General features: G+C 34.7%; 2 protein-coding genes across 3 annotated transcripts; one reads left to right on the top strand and one right to left on the bottom strand.

Moving 5' to 3' along the window:
- Positions 1 to 569: 569 nt before the first annotated feature.
- Positions 570 to 11,050, bottom strand: LOC106710210 (sialin). Its single transcript, XM_045681203.1, has 11 exons — positions 10,729 to 11,050; positions 8,764 to 8,984; positions 4,972 to 5,062; positions 4,115 to 4,263; positions 3,617 to 3,764; positions 3,134 to 3,303; positions 2,906 to 3,055; positions 2,450 to 2,582; positions 1,675 to 1,830; positions 1,138 to 1,223; positions 570 to 776 (listed from the first exon to the last, which is right to left on the bottom strand). The coding sequence occupies exons 1-11, from the start codon at positions 10,769 to 10,771 to the stop codon at positions 594 to 596; spliced, it is 1,530 nt and encodes a 509-aa protein (XP_045537159.1). The 5' UTR covers positions 10,772 to 11,050; the 3' UTR covers positions 570 to 593.
- Positions 11,051 to 11,771: 721 nt separating this feature from the next.
- Positions 11,772 to 22,036, top strand: LOC106710211 (graves disease carrier protein). Of its 2 annotated transcripts, XM_045681253.1 has the most exons (7): positions 11,772 to 12,265; positions 12,897 to 13,123; positions 18,649 to 18,837; positions 19,131 to 19,287; positions 20,116 to 20,257; positions 21,150 to 21,152; positions 21,457 to 22,036. In XM_045681253.1, exons 1-7 carry the CDS (start codon positions 12,202 to 12,204, stop codon positions 21,632 to 21,634), a joined length of 960 nt encoding a protein of 319 aa, XP_045537209.1. In that variant the 5' UTR covers positions 11,772 to 12,201; the 3' UTR covers positions 21,635 to 22,036. The 2 variants fall into 2 exon arrangements, with proteins under 2 accessions (XP_045537209.1, XP_045537210.1); XM_045681254.1 differs by lacking the exon at positions 21,150 to 21,152.
- The last annotated feature ends 218 nt before the right edge of the window (positions 22,037 to 22,254 follow it).

The raw sequence follows: 22,254 nt of genomic DNA, 5'->3' as shown, positions 1-22,254 counted from the left end.
AATAAAAAAAAATTCTATATAACTAATTATTTTACTATTCTGACGTAATTTCAAAACAGATTAATGTCTAATTAAATAACCTAAATTATAGTCGAAGGCCGAAAAGTACATATGCCATGTTGCAGAATAGCTTTAAAAAAACATATATAAATATTAACTATCTAAATTAATATATGTATATATACAATATAATTCGAAAAACACTTAAATGCAAGCTAATACATAAGTACACAATATTATCAAGTAAACAATTTAAATTCTAACTAAAGTTCGATTATGTCCGTGACGGTATGTTTCCATTACTGAGAGAAGTACAGTCTGACCAGTAATATAAAAACCCTCGCGTACATTACAAAGTTATGTCATAAAGAAGTCGTGTAAAGTACTCCCCGTTCAGTGTTTTTATATAATTGTTTAGGTTATATAAACACATACTTATATCTATTTTTTCAGAGTATGTTTTTATACAATGGAAACCCACTGTAACAAATATAAAAAAATTTAATTATTTATAAAAATCCCGAATCATTTTATATGTAGATTAAATAGAAAATATTATTAAGTTTCTAATAAATAACGTTCCATTTAAAAGTTTAAACATGCGTCTTTTCAGTTTCGGTATTCAAAGGTCTCTTGGCCCCCTCTTCATCGTGGTTCTCTGGGGGGTTGTTCCAGGGCTGCTGCTCACCAGATCCGAACAACGTGTACACAATAATCTCTATTATGTACAACCCTATTGTAACGAAGAAAATGATACGCCACGCTGATATAGTTTGCTGGAAACAAAATAATTAACTTAATATAAAGAAAGACTAGCTGTCGCCCGCGACTCCGTCCGCGCGCAGTTAAAAAAAAAAATAGATGTTGGCCGATTCTCAGACCTACTGAATATGCTCACAAAATTTCATGAGAATCGGTCAAGCCGTTTCGGAGGAGTATGGCAACGAAAACTGTGACACGAGAATTTTATATATTAGATTTGCAATAGGCTCTCACTGTCACAATTTTTTTTACTGTTGGAAAGCTACATTACCCTAGGGTGACATACATAGGCTATATTCATTAGTAGTTTTTTTAATACCGCGCAATGTCGCGTGCAACTGCTAGTTCAAATATAATTTTATAAATAATACTTACGTTTCCATGTGTCAATACTCCGACGAAAATAGGTACAACTATACCGGGAACAGTTGCGACTGTATTCGTCAAAGCCATGAGGGTACCTGAAAATATTTTATTCATAAACATCCTGCTCGAAAGACCATATTGCTGCTGAACCTGTTTTTCGATTTTATGACCACTTTTAAATGGGATTTTGGTCAAGTAATATTAAAATAGGTCATATGTTTGCAAAAATAAAACTTGAGAGGTGTCAAGGGACACCCGGATGGAAAGAAGTTCCTTTCAATTAATTAGTGAAGGAACCAATGTTTATTCTATGAATAAAAAACTTAAGTCTCCACAAGAAGTACATTTTATTTCTATGAATTTTCGTTATATATTGTCACGTCGTTGCCATGGTGAAGTAGCGCTCATTCGACTAGCAAAAAGTGTCGTGACAACTTTTCGTAAGATTTTTTCCGTCTAGCCCCCTTTCACAACGCGCGATAAGGAACTTCGTTCCAATAATAAAAATATCTTGTTAATCTGGGCAAATAGCACATTGTTACTGACCAGCGAAGTTTGGTGCTATGTCGATGTGGTTTGAGAGGAAGCCGCAGAACATGCCGCCGATACAGGTGACTCCGAGCGCGGTGAGCGCCACCGCAGCACCCCGGGCGCACCCCACATAGCACAGTGACAGCAGACACGCCGCCGGCACCGCGGATGCTGGGGATTCGTTTTATTGTTGTAAAGGAGAGTTATATGAACATTTCATAGACCCTTAGGCGTTAGTGTGCTCAAAGTTGATTTCCATGATTTTTTTTTATATTACAAGGTGGCAAACGAGCAAGCGGCCACATGAATTCGCCGAAATGGCGAAGCGACCTCTGCCCATCTCCTCATCCATCTAGACATTGGCAATTGCAGATGCGTTGCCTACCCTCAATCGACGAAGGAGACGCACGAAAAGAGAATATTTAAACCTTTCTATGCATCTTCTCCATCAAATCCACCTCCCCTTTCCATTCTTTCCTTATAAGAAAAGGGGTGGGAAGGGAAAGAGGACTAAAATTATTATAAACTGTGGTGAATTTATTGTTTAACTACCTCCCCCCCCTCAATTAGTCACTTAAAATAAGTTTAAGTTACGTAATCTTATAAATTCGAATGTTTAGATGTATGGATGTTTGTTAGAGGATTTTTCAGAACGATTGCATGAATCTCGATTAAATTTGGTATAGTTGTAGAACATAGTCTGAAAGAACACATAAGCAACTTAATTAGATTTTTAATTCCGCGCTGTCGGAGTCGCAGGCGACAGCTAGTATATAAAAAAAAAACTCACCGAACAAGGTGCCAATTTTCCTAGCAGTGGTGGTAGTGATGATGTTTTTACCACGCAGCCAATCCAGTGTGCGACTCAACGCTATGCTGAAGATCCACAGCGACAAGAAAGGTAGGGAAGTGGTTACTGCATTCTATGAACAATAATTACAACACTCAAGATGTAGATACTGCTTTAAATAAAACGATAACGTTTTCCTAAAGTGAATTACCAAAATATTGGTTCTTTTATTCATATAACTAAGTCTAAAGAGAAGTAAGGAGAGATCCGGTCTATTATGTTTCATATACCAATATCTTACTTAATATTATAAATGCGAATGTATGGATGGATGTTTTAAAGGTATCTCCAGAACGACTAAATGGATCTCGATGAAATTTTGCATAGATTTAGAGCACAGGCTACTCATTAAGTTTTTTTATTCTACGCGAGCGATAGCTAGTTATAATGTCTAACCTCAGTCATGTTGAACTTGAGGACTTGCTTCATGTAGAAGGGCAATTCGATGAGCAGCATATACCAGCCCCAGTTGGAGCACGCGTGCGCCACCAGGATGGCCAGGAATGCGGGTGATGTCAGCACCGCACGCCATGGCACCGGCAACTTCTAGAATGAAACTCCGGAAATAAATAAACAGAAGCTATTTAAGTTTCTTACAACTTATTTAATAAACTTAGTGGTTACCTTATGTGGCGTGTGATCATTGGTCTTCCCTCCCAACGAGGTGACGATCATCTCCCGCTCCTCGGTGCTGATGAGAGGCTGCTGCTGTGGCGTGTCCTGCACCAGCGCCACCCACAACACGCACCACAGACACGACAGACCTCCCATCACATAGAACACGCTCTCCCAACCTACACGAGGTGAGTGAATGATTCGTGTCATTTAATTCGTTCATTCATTCAACCGATAACTGAATGAAATGAAGAATAAACTGAGGAAAAACTAAATCTATTTCAATGCATCTAAATTATTGTATATCGAAGTTCGAGCGGATTAAAAAAACTGACCAGATTATTCTTAAGTATTTCTGAAAAAGGTAAGTATACTGCGTTGTTGAATGTTGTCTTCTTTCTAGAAATTTCTTAGGGCAATAATAGTGTGAGAACAATTTGTAAATGCATTACATCGTATTCCATGGATTATTCGAGAACCATTAGTACTCACCCAGCGAAGCAGTGAGCATGCCCGCCATGAGCATAGATATGACTGTACCGAGCGAAGTTCCCGCGTATACCAGCGCCGCCATTACGCTACGCTCAGCCGGCGGTGCCCATTTCGACAACAGTACATGCATCGCAGGAAATGTTACACCCTATGAAGTAAACATTTCCAACTAAATAGTCGAACTGCATAGACAAAGTCAAGGGAACCACGTATGTGGTAGAATTCAATGGTTATAAGATTTGGATTAAAACATATTTTTAAAGTTAGAGGAAAATAATCAGTATTTAACCTTTTTAGAAAAGAGAACTATACATCCGGCACTACTGTCTTCAGACCAAACACAGTATTGAATCCACTTTACGCCTATCTTCTGTTTGGTCGTAGTATTACCTATACACTGCCGCTGCGGACTCTTCCACTGTCTACTTCTTTAATATTTCTGTTGCTTTTAAAATGTAATAACAAGTAATAATATCAATTCTACTAAAGTATACTTACCCCACCTATACCTTCTCCTATCCTCATGATGACCACCGCAATGTAATGTGCCTCCGCCATGACAGGTGTGAGCAGGGTGCACACCACATTTATAGTGACGCTGAAGAACATCACCCATTTCGCGGAGAATAACTCTGCTACTCGAGCACCTACCAGTATTAAATGTTTGTTAGCAGTTAATACTCGAATCAATAGAACAACGTTTCTCAAAGTGTGCCCCAGTGATAATTAAACAAATATTCAATGGGTACTATAATGTTCTAGGTAAAATCGGTCAAAAGTTTAATATGACGTATCTACACAATGTTAGGACGTCAAGTTAACAAGGTGCACAAGAAAATAATTAGAAATTCTAAGGCCTAGAATAATCAAATCCAGAATATAGGGTTCCGTCAAATACTTTACTTTCCAACAGTTCCGTAGTGAAAAAAAGTTTGACAACCGATTCTTCTTTCTGTCTACACCGATATTGGTTTCGTGGTTGTATGATGTATGGATGCGGGTTACACAGGACCGATCATCATGGTGATCTTTGGGGGAGGCCTATGCCCAGTAGCGGGCGTTACGAGGCTGAATGGATGGATGATAGTCCATGACTTCATGGGCATATATTTTAACACGCATTTTAGTTTATTTTCTATTTCTTATTTCATTTTTAGTTTAATTTTCACCAAAATAACCATCTTATGAATACGAAGGGCTTTAAAACTTGTTTAATTTATTCGTAAACTACGGTTAAGTAACGGTTTTGATCTAACGAAGTGGGCAACGAGTTATGAACTATTTGCATTCAGATTTAACCGGATCCATAATTCAAATAAAATAATTTAATATAAACTTAACGAGATCCAACTTACCAGGTATTTGAGAAACGAAATAACCCCAGAAGTAGCAACTAAGTATTATGCCTTGAATTTCTGATGACCACTCGAATGGTCCATCCATTTCCTAGAACAAACAAATACATTTTACTGTATGGATACAATAATTCATCTCTAATCTTTCGTCTATATTTGCTCTGTCATCATTAACTCTAAACTTGCGTAGTTATAATTATAAATGCAAACTATGACTAAGTATTCAAATTCATTAGCATAAACCATATCGGAATGTCCCGCGTGCACAAACTCACGTCGCGTCGTACGAGTATAGTAGTTTTCATATATACACATCAAAAAAGTCTAAGCAACACATATAAATTTCAATTTTACAATGTGTTTTCGCATTAAATCCTTAGTATTTTCGTACTTTTATTATTTATTAATGCTTTTTTAATATTAAACAACAATTGTTTTTTTATTTACTTTTTAATAATCTTAATAACCAATAATTACGAGTAAGTAATGTTTGTACGTAGTACAAAGTAAGGTGCCTAATCAACTAAACTTAAAGTAAAATTAAATGGTTGTACAAAAATTGCATAAATTAAGACAAAGTGTGGTCTCCTCTGTTACGGAGAACTTGCTGGCACCGATTATTCATAGAATCGATGAGACTGTTAATGTGATCCTACGGTAATTGCTCCCAATGAAATTTTAGTAAGTCCATCAGTTGTTGGGTTGTTGTCACTCCATCCAAGTCATTTAAAACACGTCTCTGGAGCATGTCCCGCGCATGCTCGATGGGGTTGAGGTCTGGCGATTGTACAGGCCAAGGCAATACCAGGAAGTTTTCCCTTGCCAAGTACTCCCGTGTGTGCAAAGCTGTATGCGAACGCGCATTGTCATGCATCAAGGTGAAATCGAAGCCAAGCGCTTGTGCGAATGGATGGACATAAAGTCTTAGAACATCCTCAACGTAATTTACAGCGTTCATGTTACCATTTACAAAAACGAGCTCTGTTCGTATGTTCTTCATAATACCCGCCCATACCATAACTGTTAAGTCGTTGTATGGATGCACTTCCTGAAGCCACCTCAGTCTTTCAGTATTTCCAGGACAACGGTACACTCTTACCCTTCTAGTATCAGGCTAGAACCCAAATCGAGACTCATCGCAAAATAAAATTTTATCCCATTATTTCCGGGTCCATATAATGAGTTGACTAAACCATTCATTTCGACGAGCGCGATTCCCGTGACGTATCGGTGGGCACCTAATTGGCCGTCGTGCTCGTAGGCCATACTCATGCAATCGATTTCACACAGTTTGGCAGCTAACAACAACACTACTTGAATTTTGTAGCCTCAAACCTATCTCTCGGGCGGTTAACATCGGCTGGAGTTTACAGTCAGTTGTATATATCGATCTTTCCGTGTTGTTGTACACCTTCCTCGACCTGGGTGCTGCTCAGCAGGATCTTCCGTGTTAGTTTAACGCTGATGAAGACGGCAAATAACGCTTCTGTTGATACCAAAATACCGAGATACCTGAGATTGAGTTCTTCCCGCTTGCAACATCCCTACAGCTCTCTGCACTTCATCTGTGTTCAAATGACGTCGCTCCATAACGTAAAAAATGTCTCAAAATTCAAATTTGTTCAAAACTTTTTGTAATTATTGTTTGAATCTTAAAATCGATACCGAATACTAAATTTTAATAAGCAAAGAAAACCCTGTAATATTCGAACAAATGCATTCGCTTTTGAATTTGTGAAAAAAAAAACAAATGATACTCGATTTTTTTTCACAACCAGCCAGTATGTCCTATAGATCAAAAAAGTTTACATAAGTATTACCTACTTGGTAAAAAATGATAAAATAATTGATTAATAACTTGAAATAGTATGTGTTGCTTAGACTTTTTTGATGTGTGTATCTTAGCGGCTCTTAACCTCGCGCGATTCGCTGTGCAAAACACATTTTTAGGTGTAGACGCCGATGACGTAGGGCCAAGATATTTGAAATAAACAATACATACCTACATGAAATTTATTTTTGGATTACAATAGAAGTTTATTTGCATAAGGAAATATTATCCACTATTTAGTCTGTGGATTCATAACCAATTGATTCAATGACCACAAATATATTAAGAAAATATCTTACAAAATATCGCACGGAATTTCTGTTTGGCGCCAAAATTGACAAATGACTACTTTTTTGTTTTTAACAAATCTTTTTAATGTAATTATTAAAAAATTTTAATTTAAAAACAATTTATTTATAGAAATAGAATTTATTAAACTAGAAAGTCTCGCAGACTTTCTCATAACATCGTTCCAAATGTCCATAACAATGTGACCAGTTTAGGACGCATAGAGGATAACATCATCGTACATTATATTGATTTTTATTTTTATTGATATAAAGAGGCCACATTGGTACTTTCATAAATGTGTCGCGGTCATTACATTTTGCCGATTGAGTTGCGATGAACGCGTCGTGTCTCGAGATAAAAATAATTAACAAACGACTTATATTGCGTTTTCTTCTTTAAACATCCTAAAGTGACCCAAATACGTAAAGTACGTCTATATTTTATGCAAAATAATGATCTGAAAAGTTTATTATGTTTATGTTTAAAAATACAAAGGTTATATTAGGTATTTAAAAAAAACTTTCGCGGTAAAATGATCACTTACAGGAAATTTACGTTAAAATCTAAACATGTTTATATACAAATTTTTTTTATCTATTTTTAGTTCTGCCATGACATAGATAAGTCAACGGTTATTATATTAAAAACTAAATGTTAAATTAATAGTCCTACGACTTTAGAGACGTATAGGAGAAAAGGTCAATTTTTTAGTTATCCGCGAATTGTTTTCTTGGAATTAGTCCAAAATTCGAAATAATCGTTTTATCACATTCCCCCAACTGGAATAGAAGCGTTCAATATTAATAAAACTTAGATTAAATAACGTCTAATACCTATCATTATACCGATCCATACTCATAATAAATTGTTACACTTTACGTCACCTTTTTAGAAATATAAGTACACAGTTTAGACTGTCTGACTGTTACACTGCTACACTGCTACAAACCAGATAAAATAGTCATCGTAAATTATCGATATGTCAATGTCAAAATAACCGACTACACAGAAGACTTTCGTGAAGTGGAAGAAATTCCGCGTTCCGTCTGATGAGTGTGGTGCCGTAGACCTAATTATAGTCCTCTTTCTCTTCCCACCCTTTTCTTATGTGAAAAGGATGGGAAGGATGGATTTGTCGTAGTAGGAGATGCATAGGAATGGGAAATTATCTCAGTTTGTGTGTCCCTTCCTCCGTTGATGAAAGGTAGGCAATGCATCTACAAATGCGGATGTATATGCGGTCGCTTCACTAATTCGGCGAATTCAGGTGGCTGCTCGCTCGTTTGCCATCTTATGATATAAAAAAACCCTAATATTATTGTAACAGGTCTTAAAGCTCATACGTGATCGTAATTATTATAAATCTCAAGTTAATTTACAATTCTGCTCTCTCGTGTCACATTATTGTTGAGTTGGAAATGTAATCAGTTTTGGCGCGAAACACGAAATGCGGAATGGCGCCGGTTTTATAAATATCACTTTATTTTTCTCCAAAGGAAACATTTGTTCATATAAAACCAATGTTTTATATGATTGTTTTGGCAAGGTGAACAATTTGCTTCGCACATCTACCGACGCACTCAGAATCTTTAAGTTGTCTCCACTAAGGGACTCCCTTAGCGCTGAAATAAGGACTCAAATGCGACAGATAATCTTTACGTAAATCTTACCGTGGTGTGACTGCCGCCAGAAGTAGGTTGGCATTCGACGTCACTAGGCGGCGTGTAGTTCCCCAACTCCAGGAGCTCCCTGTCAGGATTAGAGGCTAGGCGTATGGACGTGTGGTTGAGCATTCCCACCATAGCAACTGACAGGTTCACCTTCAAACCATAGACAATCGCCATCGCGATAGAGCCCAGCACCGCGAGCACATACCGCGCCGGTACCACTTCTGTAGACAGAAGAAATTCCTATGATTAAATCACCTTTGCTCTAGAAAATATTTGGCAGATATATGATGATATGTGTGTGATAAATGTTTTATTATTATTTTTATGGTAACTAGTGAATAATTTATTTGTTATATAACTTCAAACTTTCGTGTTTTTACTAATATGCTGTTCGTAAGAAACGGGATTCTTACCACGATAAGGCTGTTTGACGCACAACACCAGTCAACCCGTGAACATGGCGCATGCAACTGTGCCGAAATATCGGGAGCTCAAACAGCCTATTCGTGGTAAGAATCCCGATTCTTACGAACAGTATATTTTATTTGTTGTCTAACTGAATTCCGAAATTAAACCTGTGAACGAACCTTTTTCCTGGTAATACAATCCATTGCAACGAAATAATTCACGGAAGATATGAAATAAGTTTTCCTTATGTATAATGTAAACCTATATAACACCTAGTAACTCAGTTTACTTAGTATTTCGTCAGCTCGCAATCGCAAATATTTATTAAGCAATTTAACTTTTGTAATGTTTGTACTCAATAACATATTAAATAAAGATTTTTTCTAACAGTAAATTTGGACATTATCATGTTAAGTAAAGTAAAAAAAACATTATATCGATTTCCATAAGTCTTCAAGAGATTTGTACAAAAATTACACAGATAAATATAAACAGCAAATAAAATTAACACGTTTCGTGTATTTAATAATGATCTTTATCTAAATTGACATAGAGTATAAAACAATAAATCTGAAGTCAATCTGGCGCGTTGTGTACCTTATCCTGTGACCTTCATGTACTACAAGGTTATTAGATCCAGAATGAAATATCTGGCAACATATATACGTTATAATTTAATCTAGACGAAGAAAATTGTCAAGAAAAGAAAAAATCAAGATACCAGTCCTTGTCCTACGTTTTCGCGTCTTTTGCAACCAGTACCTATAGCTTCCTATTTTTAATTCTATTTCCAGTAACAAAAATTGACCAAGAAGCTTAGATAAATGAATTATTGAGGATTAAAAAGTTCTAAAATTAGGGTTGTTAACTTGTCAAACAGCCTACGGCACTAAATTACTAGAATCTTTATTTAAGTTTCGCTTAAAATAAATACTAATATAAATATAATTAAACCATTATAAATTTAATGGGTGGCTAATAAATGTGAATTAATTCACATAAATAATCTTCAACTAATTATTCAAACATATAATACTGTCGTCAACCATATTACTGACAACGTTATTTTAATTTAATCATTATGCGTCCGAGTTCAATGCACTTTTCTACTGCGTGTGTTGATTTAAATTTGATGATGTATTAACTACGTCTACAAATCACAAACGTTTTAAATATTATTTCCTCTTCAAATTTCTTTTGCTATCAAAAGCTAGTGACGAGATCGAACAAATATAAATAAGATAAGTCTACTCAAGAACTAGTATTGTACAGTATCATTTTAAACTACACTGAATTTTACCACACATGAATTTTTCAACAAACAATTTAAAAAAATGTCTTTTAAAAATATTATGATTCAATCAATTATCACACATAAAGGTAAATCTTATTTAATATACCACAATAAATATATATAATTAAAATTGTCTACGTAATATATTACGAGTTACAAAACAAAATAATATTCCGTAATATTTATGTACATATCGGCATCAAATAATAAACACAGAAGCCGGATGAAACGTATCAATTAAATATAATGAAAAATAAACTTACTTCCGAATATATTCCCCTTTGCTGGTACATCAGCATCATCCATGGTGATAATTTAAAAAATAACGGTCGTTAGTTTCTAACAAGCTTATTGTAATTACACAAAATAAACCAAACACACGTTTGGCGTCAATGGAATATCGTACGCGTTTGCCGGGAACGTATGAGAAACGTTTTACTAAATGCAAGCCACCAGAAACATGTTGCAATCTCAGTCATAATACTAAAGACTCTACCCTCTCCTTAATTTACTTATAGCCGGCGCATTCTTTTAGTCCATCGTACGTGATTTCTACCATGTACCGAAATGTTTCTGACGTTTCGAGCGTCTCGTTTGAGCTTTCGCGGTCTTCAAGGTGACCTTCAAAGCTCGAGCTCTTTAGAGATCGATAAATCCAAAAGTATATATATGAAATTATGTTACTTTTATGAGTTTACAAATTAATCTAATTAAATCGTATATAATCATAATCTTTATTTGTTTCAAAAATTTAAAATGTTTTCGTAATGGTAAATTATTATTTCATAAGGCTTTCATCAGTTTTTCATCATCATTAGTGACATCTAGTGTTTTGTTGCAAACATTTAGTTTGCACTTTCTACGATTATTAATACATATTATTCCCACAAGATGGCGCTTCAAGACATTTATAATCTAAAAAAAATATATTGTAAAATATTGATAGTAAGTCTTTGTATAAAAGTCTTTTGATTTTTGTTATAGAATATCTCAAAGGTCCGAGGATGTCAAGACAAAGAAGGTAGTATATATGTATACAGTAGCAGCATGTAGTAAAAGCGAAAGCGTGCCCGTGTTCTCGTCCCAAATGCGTTAGAGGAAAAGAAGTGGTTTAGTGGGTATGCTCACGTTTAGGGGAGAGAATCCCACATAACTCCCGTGTCCCCCCCGGGACACGGCGTATGCATAAAGCATTCCCCTCTTTAAAAAAAAAGGTAGTAAAAGTATGCCGTAGCAGTTTAGTCTTCATTCATTCTGAACATATAAACCCGTTTCATTCATTCGAATAAACATCATACGTCAAATCAAAAGTCAAGCAAACGTCACTGACGAATTGACTTTGACGGTGGTTCCGCGTATTCGTCGACGTTAAAACAGTGTGATAAAAATAAGTTAATATTTTAACTGAATAATATAACTGAAATGTATTCAACGTCATTCATTTAAGTGGTGCCTTTCGGCAGACAAACTTCGGGTAGGGATTAAACCGCACGAACAAACTGTTTACGTTAGCAAACTAAAGAACCGTAAACTAAGGAAAGTAAGAAAGAATCGGAGGTGAAAGTTTGTCTAAAATGTTTTGTGCTAAATCGTGAAGATATGCTAGTTGATATAGCATATAATTAAGTTAAATTAAAATAAAATTGGCACCTTACTGTATATTCATAATTTTAAGTTTGAAAATAACTAAAATTGTAGTATCCGTGTTTTGAAAACTCGTTATTAAATTATTATAAATGGCTTTAAAAATGGAACCAAAGAGTGACCTAGAGTTTATCTTGAGGAATTTATTGGCAGGGGGTAAGTTTCAGTAATTTATTTTAATTTAAAAAATTATTTTTTTCATAATTATTTTGTGCTACCAAAAGTTAATCTCACCAAACATGTTTCTTGTTTATGTACAAAATATTGACATATTTTAAATTTCTTTATATTTCTGCTAAATCTGGTACAACTAAATACAATGAAGATAAAGCTAATTAATTTTATTTCATTAAAATTACTAGCTTTTGCCCATAACTTCATATGGGCAGAATTAATAAAAAGTATCTCATTTGTTACTTGAGACTATGTGCTATATCTGTGCCAAATTTTAATTAGGTATGTTGAACCTATCGTAGAGTTCTCAAGTAAATTTGTGAATCAAACTAAGCCCATGGGAATAATACAACACTTCTGGGATCACAGGTAACTTGTGTTCTTCCAGATTCTATTCTATGTCTATACCAAATTTCATAGAAATCAATTTGCCTTCTGGAGATACCTAATAACAAACATTGATCCATACATACATTTAAACTTTTGCATTTAAAATATTAAGATATTAATTTTTTTTTTTTTTATTAAAAAGGACAATATTGATAATTTAAGGCCACTCATTTTTCTGGCTTAACTATAATTATCACATATTAATATGTTCAATGTACAACAGGTGTAGCGGGTATGTGTTCTAAAACTGCAGTGGCTCCGTTAGACAGAATAAAGATCCTCCTTCAAGCGCAATCTGTGCATTACAAACATCATGGGGTATTTAAAGGACTGATGGCAATTGTCAAACAGGAGTCCATATTTGCTCTATACAAGGGAAATGGTGCTCAAATGGTTCGGATATTCCCATATGCGGCAACACAATTTACAAGTTTTGAAATTTACAAGAAGGTAAGTAAAAATTATAATTAATTTATTTAATTTTATAAAATGGCTATTATTCATCTTGACATCAATAACAAAAAAAACTCGTAAATAATCGTTTTTATAATTATATGCAATAAAATTCTAAGTTAATAATTAACAAAAGAGCATGTTAACAAAAGAGTATGTTCTATACATTATATTCAATTTGTAAGAAAAAGTGTTTTTTTCTAATAAACAGGTTTTTTTCATGATAATATTCAAATCAAACAAATACAAGATAAATTGAATTTCTATCGATTAAACATTATTATTATATATAACTTCAAACTTTCGTGGTTTTTACTAACATACTGTTCGTAAGAATTGTGGTAAGAATCCCGTTTCTTACGAACAGTACATTATTATTATGTTAACAATTTGCAACATATTGTTAGGGACTTGCTGTTATAATATTATAATACCAAGGGTCTCAGAAACTACCCAATTTACTACTACTACTCATCTTGTTTATGATTTACTATTGTTCATTAGCATGTTAAATTGTAGAAACATCAAATTGTTTTGAGATCCCAATTATATATAAGTGATAAAAATAGACAATAGATAAGAGAACCTTAGCATTAGTTGAACTGACAGACTCATTTATCTTATTACTTAGTTAGTTGTAAGGGCTCGATTTCCGCAACTCCACGACTGGCGCGTATTTTGCGTGTGAGCAGGATCTGGATTCACTCCAGCCAACCCAATCTTATTTCTTATGAATATAAAAAGTCTACTGTCTACTGAATATTCCTAATCTTATATATTTTTTATCTATATAACTAGAGTAGTATAGTTTTTTTTGTGTATAATAATTGAACTAGTCTCACTCACAAAGGTTATCAATATTAGGTTATGTAAGTCTTGAAAAAACACATTTGATGATAAAAGTGTGATCTAGTTAAGTAAAAGAGCAAATTAATGGTATATTTGTATGTTAAACAAAAAAATTACTTTATTGAAAGGAATATTTTTTTTGAATGAATCTTAAAAAACAAAAAAAACACATTAAAAATATGTTAATTTTTGCATTATAATAATTATCTCAAAAAACTATGTTATGTAAGTGAGAGATATTTTTTTTAATTTTCATAATAATTGGAAAAAAAATCACTGCTGTTTTTCCTAAATACACTCTACATTACACTGAGTTCCCACTCTCTTTGTCATTGAATAACAGGATTAATAATATGTTCCAATCCAAATGTTTTAGCAGTAGAATTTCATGGTAATAAAGTTTGTATAAACTTTTCTGATTGTTATGGTTATTGCATATATATATCTACTAGCTTTTGCCAGCTACTTTGTCCATGCGGAATATAAGTTCTTCGAGATAGTGTTCTGTAACAAATTTCATCCAGATGTTAAGCCATTTTGAAAATTTTCTCTAACAAATATCCATCCAAATATCCATACTTTTATCGAAATGCAATTTTGTATTATAAATGACAACACTGATGGAATTAACCCCAATAAATACTCTGGTGGTCTTTTTTTCGCCTTACTTTTGTGTAAAATATTTTTTCATATTTATAATCTTTATGTACACAAAATAAAACGATTTAGTTTAAATATCTCAAAACAATATTATGATGTACAAATATTTAATTGAATATTTAATTATAAATAAATTGTCTGCCAACAATAGAACCAGTTTGAATTTAAGTAATGTTTCTATTAATTATTTATAATCATCTTATTGTGTTTTCAATTTAAATGTTACATTACTTGATTGCAAACTTATTTGTTATACTATTTGTTTATTATCAAATTAATTAACAGTGTAATTTAATGCCACACAAAAGGTCAAGTCCTTTATAGGTCATTAAGGGAGTTCCTTAAATTCAAAAGATAAATCTACACTAAGCTTCTGTTTAATTTAAATTTCTGAGTGTGAAAGCAAAGATGCTTAAATAATAAATAGTTTGGATGAGTTGGTTCACAATCTGACAATAAAGAGATGTGAAATTTAACTATATTTTCGGACTCAATTTAAATGTATAATGTCATTTGCTTAACCATAAACCGACCTTATTTTCATTAAGGTCTTCCTTAAGTTAAATGTCTTCGAAATGCAACTGAGTTACCTTGCACTCGAAATTAATTTCTCTGCCCTTTCCAAAGTCCATAGCTGTGAATATACCCGTAGAGTTCCACTGTCGAGACATATTGATGTCTCTATTTTGGCAAAGAGAATGCAAGAACGATACGTTTTCATACAAGCGTGTCGACAGTGTAAACACAGTACGTACAGTAATATTGTCTCTCTGGCAGTATATATGAACAATGTTGGGTGTTCGTGTATTGAAATCGGTTGAGTAATTGTAATGTACTGAGCAACTTGTGACAAGGTCAGACAGACCTGTGTACCTTTTATGTCACATCTGTTTAAAATGCGAATTTTAAATTTGTTCCATCGACAATCGTAGAGTAAGACCGTGACGTATTGATTTATATTTTCATATTTGTTGTGTGTTGAATCAATTTTAGTGGATCAAAGAAATTAAGAAATTCTTATTTGAGATTTAACTAGAAACGTGCGTCAATGAATAAAAACTAATAGACTGGACGTCTATAACGTTTTGGAGAATCTAATTGAATGATGAATGAATAGCACAATTTTTATCCTGGGAAAAATGCATAGCCTGCGATATTTTCTGTTACGAAAGGTTCACATTAATTGTTACTGGTACAGTTAAAAAAAAATCACTTCGATGTTGATAGATTAATGGAAATAAAAAACAAGTTATTATTCTTATTTTCCTGCCTCATAAATTATTTAACATTTTTTTTCTTCAATTTACAGTAAATAATTAATGATTTTCTCGTATTGTTTAATCACGCAGGTGCGCAAAAAAATAACGATTGCTTTATTCTTGTGAAGGAAAAATTATATATTTTTTCCAACGTAGTATCGCTATTTCTTATACATGTGTAAAAAATCTTTACTTACTAGGTATATATGACACGTTTTCTAAGTTTTATGTTCGCATTTTTTATATCAATAAGTGGAAAACGGCCACCTGGATTCGCCGAAATAGCGAGGAGGCGACCGTTGCCCATAAACATCCGCAAACGCAGATGCGTTGCCTACCTTTAATCAACGGAGAAGGGAACGCACAGAAAGAGTCTATTTCTCCTTCCTAGGCGTCCCCTCTTCCGCCAAATCCACTTCCCCTTCCTATCCTTTTCTTATTTGGAAAAGGATGAGAAGGGAAAGATAAATAAAATTGGGCCTGCGGCACCACACACATCAGTCGAAACGCGGCATTGCTTCCACTTCACGCCTGTCATCTTCTGTGTGGTCGTGGTATTTCACCGGTCGATACGGCCCATTCGTGCACCCAACAAATATTGTTATTGCGAGATCTACCACTATTTGCCCTACGTGCGTACATGCTTAAAGACCTGCGGTTCTTCTGGTGTGGCGGGTGTCCATAGCCGACGGTGACCTCTTGACATTAAGAATCCCACTGCTCGTTTGCCCGCAAAGGAAAACAAATTTTCGACATCAGTAGAACCGTTATTCGTAATCAAACTCTTTACAATCTCGGAGCATTCAATTCTCAATCTAGTATCTAAATTGATGGTAGGGGCCGCAGTTTACAAATGGATTGTTAAGTGGCAAAGGCATAACGTTCGTAACCGGATTTCTACTGTCGAGACTCCCGTTTAAAAAATATTGCTGTCTCAGTTTTATTAAAGACTAGCTTCTACCCGCGACTCCGTCCGCGCGGAATAAAAAATAAAAAACGGGGTAAAAATTATCCTATGTCCTTTTCCTGGTTCTAAGCTACCTGCCCACCAATTTTCAGTCAAATTAATTCGACCGATCTTGAGTTATAAATAGTGTAACTAACACGACTTTCTTTTATATATATAGATAATAAAAGGGATGAGAAAATGTTTTTATACTTGTAGTTGTGAGGAAAGAACCCACGATTACCAACTCATAATAACTTTTTATTTCTAAGTTACGTATTCGTAAGTATTTCTTTTCAAATATCTTGGTGGCTCAAGGTTATCTGCGCAGTCTCCCTCTGAGATTTTGTTATGCGCAGCGACTCTTGCGATATTCCGAGACGTCAAGATTTGAAAACCTCAATCTTACGAATATTTATAAAGATGGATGGATGTTTGTTAGAAGGTATATCTAGAACGGATTTTGATGAAATTTGGTATGGATGTAGAACATAGCATGAAGGAATACATAATCTTTAGTTTTTTTCGCGTGGAAGCATTCGCGGGCGACAGCTAGTATATTAATAAACTCTTTTTACAAATGAAAACAAAATGTTAGTATACTTAGTTTTGTAGTAGTTGTAGTAACAGATATATCACGATTTGTTTATCACGATCTCAGATATTATGTAGAACATTTAAGTGATAATTATTATGTTATTGACATGACTAAGACTAGACACTAATATTTTGTTTGCTTTTGACGACACACCCATTATTTGATTATTACATTACCCATGGATTATTTAGTACATCATCTTAGTACGTGAACTAAATAAATAACAATTTTGATAGTTTACTGTTCGTAAGAAACGGGATTCTTACCACGATTAGGTTGTTTGAGCTCCCGATATTTCGGCACAGTTGCATGTTGTCAACCCGTGAACATGGCGCACGCAACTGTGCCGAAATATCGGCAGCTCAAACAACCTAATCGTGGTAAGAATCTCGTACGAGCAGTAAAAACCACGAAAGTTTGAAGTTATAATTTTGATAGTTACTTAAATTAAAAGAAATACGAATTATAGTAATTGTATGAAAACGATTTGGAATTTAAGTAATTCGAGATTGTATGTACCTACATATGATACGAAATAATCGACAAAAATACATACGAATTGGCGACCTTTTCTTTTTTTGAAGTCGGTTAAAAAGTTACCCAATCTTATAAATTTTATTTAACCTTTAATAAGATAAAGTTATGGAGGTCAAACTTCCTCATTCATCGAACGAAATGCAGTATAGTTCTATTCAAATATCTTGGCGGCTCAAGGTCATAGGCGGTGCGCAGTGCCCTAATACCGCATTCCACTACGCCCAAAATTGTGTTCTGCGCAGCACGAAATTAAAAGCCGACTTGATATCTGACAACTACTATACCTATATTTCTGTTATAATAGCGAGACCATCCGCAGTTACTATATCCGTACCACAGGTTCTGACGCTACGGCGGGAAAAAAGAGACAATGGCATAGAGCAGTGATTGTCAAACTTATTTCTTTCACCGCCCCCTTTGAAAGTCAATTATATTTCAGAGCCCCCTAATTTTTATTCAGCCCTAAAACTTAAAAACCACAATGTCATTACTTTAATTAATTTCAATGCTCCCCATTTTTTGGGCCCCTTATCGCCCCATCCTAGGTTTCAAACGCTCCCAAGGGGGCGTTATCGCCCACTTTGGGAAACATTGACATAGACCATTATGGTATATACAGAGCTTGCTATCCTTTTGATATCTACTTTTTTAACACCGATATTTTCTTTTCCAGTACCTTAGCGTGATAAACATCCCGATGGTACAACACGGGGATAAGTTCGTAGCGGGCGCTGCGGCTGGCGTCACAGCTGTCACGCTCACATACCCGCTCGATACGATACGAGCGCGCCTCGCCTTCCAAGTGACCGGCGAGCACCGCTACACCGGCATCGCTAATACCGCCATTACCATGTTCCGCACGGTCAGTGGAAACGCACCCTATCGCCGGATTTATAGACGAGTTATGCAATAGAGAGAAAATATTTATTTTTATGTTCCTAATAAACTCTAAAACTACTGAACCGATGTTAAAAATTCTTCGTGCTGATAAAAGCGCTTTTATCAGCCAGTGATTTTAAGTATATTTTTTTACTCCTACCCAAGTAAATCCGTGTCAGGTTACTAGTTTGTTATATGCAATAAATATTCCTTATTTGTAAATTATTACGGCGTTGGCGTACTTTTTAGAACATGTCTTTTGGTACATGTGTGCAGGAGGGCGGTATACATGCGCTATACCGCGGCTTCGTGCCGACCATGATGGGTATGATCCCATACGCCGGCTTCAGCTTCTACTGCTTCGAGTCGCTTAAGTACCTCTGTATGAAGTACGCGCCCACCACACTCTGCAGGAAGTGCGACAGGAATACAGGTCAGATAACATCAAAGATATTTATATATAATACTAGTTATAAAGCAGACATTACGAGTACTTTCCTTGAAATATTTTGAGCATAATTACTGTAACTGATTACATGTGATGGTACATCTTTTTCAGCATTCTGTCTATTGATTCTTAGATCTACCTTAGAATTTAACTGTAAAATTCTACGCCCAACTCACAATAGGCGATACCAGTATTATGCTGTTACAATAATCCAAAGCAAATTTTTAGCGTTGAAATAAGAATAATATAGACATGCAAGCTTTAGCAATAAAAGATTTACGTGTTTTTGTCGCAGTGATGCAAAACGACTGCAAAAAAATTACACGGTCCGTTAAATTTAGCATAAGTTTTTACCTCCAAGTGCATTACAAACACCTGAAGTTTTTTTGCAAAAATTTTCAAAAAAGTTCAATTTACCATTTGATTGGTTTGAGTTTAATTTTTGCTAGTTATACTCCAGTATATAAATTAGGCCAATTAATATTTTTTAATTGTCGTCTCGGTTTATAATTGTTCGAGAAAAACCACCATCACAACCTAGAGATTGTCGCTTATTATTCGCATAAGACGTCGACAATCCTTCATATAAAATATTTTAAAGTATAGAGGTCAATCATTCAAGACGGACACCGTACAAGTTGGTGATTTACTCATGAAGTTACGTATCAAAAGTAACCTAAACTAAGGTGCATGAACTACGCCAGGAGCCAGGACCACGCCAGATTGTTGTCCCTGGTCTCTGTCTACCCGTTTGAATTATGGGCGAAGATTGACAATCTAGATAAACTTTTGAAAATACTAGAACATTTGCAGGTGGTCTGGTGCTGACGGTGCCGGGTAAGCTGGTGTGCGGGGGGCTGGCGGGTGCGGTGGCGCAGTCCGTGTCCTATCCGTTGGATGTGACGCGCCGCCGCATGCAGCTCGCCTGCATGGACCCCAACACCGCCAAGTTTGGGTAAGTTGTAACACCATATCGGGGGTAGTTTGTTATTTCTAACCTAACATAACCTAACAGAAGGCTATTCTAACCTAACACTCAAACAACCTAACCTAAAACGCGCGGTTAATGATGAAAGTTTTTGTCAAATTTAACGGGTTTGTTAAAATATTTAGTAATATGCGACATTGTTTGACACTTTTTTCAAATTTGACAAAAATTTGACGTTTACCTGGTGATTAGCATCTACGTATTCTAACACTAGACTATTATGCATGATATTGTATTAAATTGAGTAAATTAACAATAAATATTAGAAATCGTAACCCAGTTAATAAGTAGTTGTTTTGAATTTAGTCTAATTCATGAATTGTTGTAACCTTTATAAGTTGAAATTTAGAGTCGGGACAAACATTGCTTGATCACTTAGAGATGCCTATTAACTAATATAGAAAACGGCTAAAACACTCACGTAAATTTGTCCGGTGTCGGCACCGACTAGTTTCGAGCACATCGGACTTTTCGCTCACTGAGTTAGTGAGCGACGAGCCGCGTTCGCGAAATAATACCAGTCCTACTCACCCTAATGAAGGGCCCCCGATGGGCTCGAAACTAGTCGGTGCCGACACCGGACAAATGTACGTGAGTGTTTTAGCCGTTTCCTATTTTATTTAATGATAATGTCTTACGAAAGTTTGAATAATTTAACAGAGAGGTCTATCAGTGGGCTGTATAAATTTAATAGTATGAGGAAATTTGCTGTTTGTTGATTGTAGATTTTTTTATTTTCTTAGACTGGTCAAGCTTTTGCATTGCGTGTAACAATAGTATAAATTGTGTTTTTACTAACAATTACATTAATTATTTCATATTACATAATCGTTGCATGTGGTGATGGCGTAAACAACAGAAGGTTGGTTATAGTTTTTTTTTATTTATTACCTTTGTACATTATAATCCGTTATTAATTATACATGTTATGGCCTGCATATATTTTGCATAAATATGATGTAGAGCGATTTTATTGACTAAAGCAATTGGCAATTTAAAATATGTAATATTATATTAAATTCTATTGAGGTTAAGTAAAATTATCGTTGAAATTAAAAAAAAATTAACACTAAAAATGAAATAAAAATAGTGTCACCTCTATGCTTTAAAAAAAGGAACTTAAGCCTTTTTCTTGTTTCTAAACCTAATTTCTTAACTTTTTATAGCGCGGGTATGATCAAAACATTAACTTTGATATACCGAGAGAACGGTGTCACCAAAGGCCTGTATCGCGGCATGAGCATCAACTACCTCAGAGCCATTCCAATGGTCGCCACTTCATTCTCCACATACGAGCTCATGAAGCAGCTACTCCAACTGGACACGGGCATGAGCGTCGCGTAGATGTTTATAGTCAAATTTACATATCTGACCCGGTGGCCATAACTGACTCTAAATGACAATACCTCATTGACGCAAATCTGTCAATGTCAAAAAAATGACACAAAATTCTCATCGGACTGTATTTGTCTTGACCTAAGTATATTTTCCGATATAGTTTTGCGAACCGGGCCAGATGATATTATCCTATTTTATTTTTAATAGAAAAATATACCAAGCTAACAAAAAACTACCAATTGGTAGGTAATATATTAAAGGGTATTACTAATAGTGTAAAGTCTCTGTTCTTCTATAATTTATGGTCTGCAGATACATGACGTCAGTATCAGTATTTGTAAAGGTATTCCTCAAATACGCTATTAGCTTGTTTATATATTACCTGGTTGAACTAATTTTACACAGAAATATTTGTTAGATAAAATTAAATATCTTAAAGAATTTAGACTATTTAAATATTTAATTCTGACTACCCAAATATTAGGGTTAAAATAGCGTAGCAATTTTTTTTTATATGAAAATTTGTTATTGTTTACCAAATCAAGATTCTTTTGGCATTATTTTTGTGCTATAAATACAATGTACTGTTTATTTTTAACCTGAATTAAAAAAAATTATAACCTAAA

This window comes from Papilio machaon, chromosome 15 (assembly GCF_912999745.1).
Source record: "Papilio machaon chromosome 15, ilPapMach1.1, whole genome shotgun sequence".
Classification (NCBI taxonomy): Eukaryota; Metazoa; Arthropoda; class Insecta; order Lepidoptera; family Papilionidae; genus Papilio; species Papilio machaon.
Note: the sequence above shows the minus strand (reverse complement) of the source record. Positions and strands in the feature narration are given on the sequence as shown.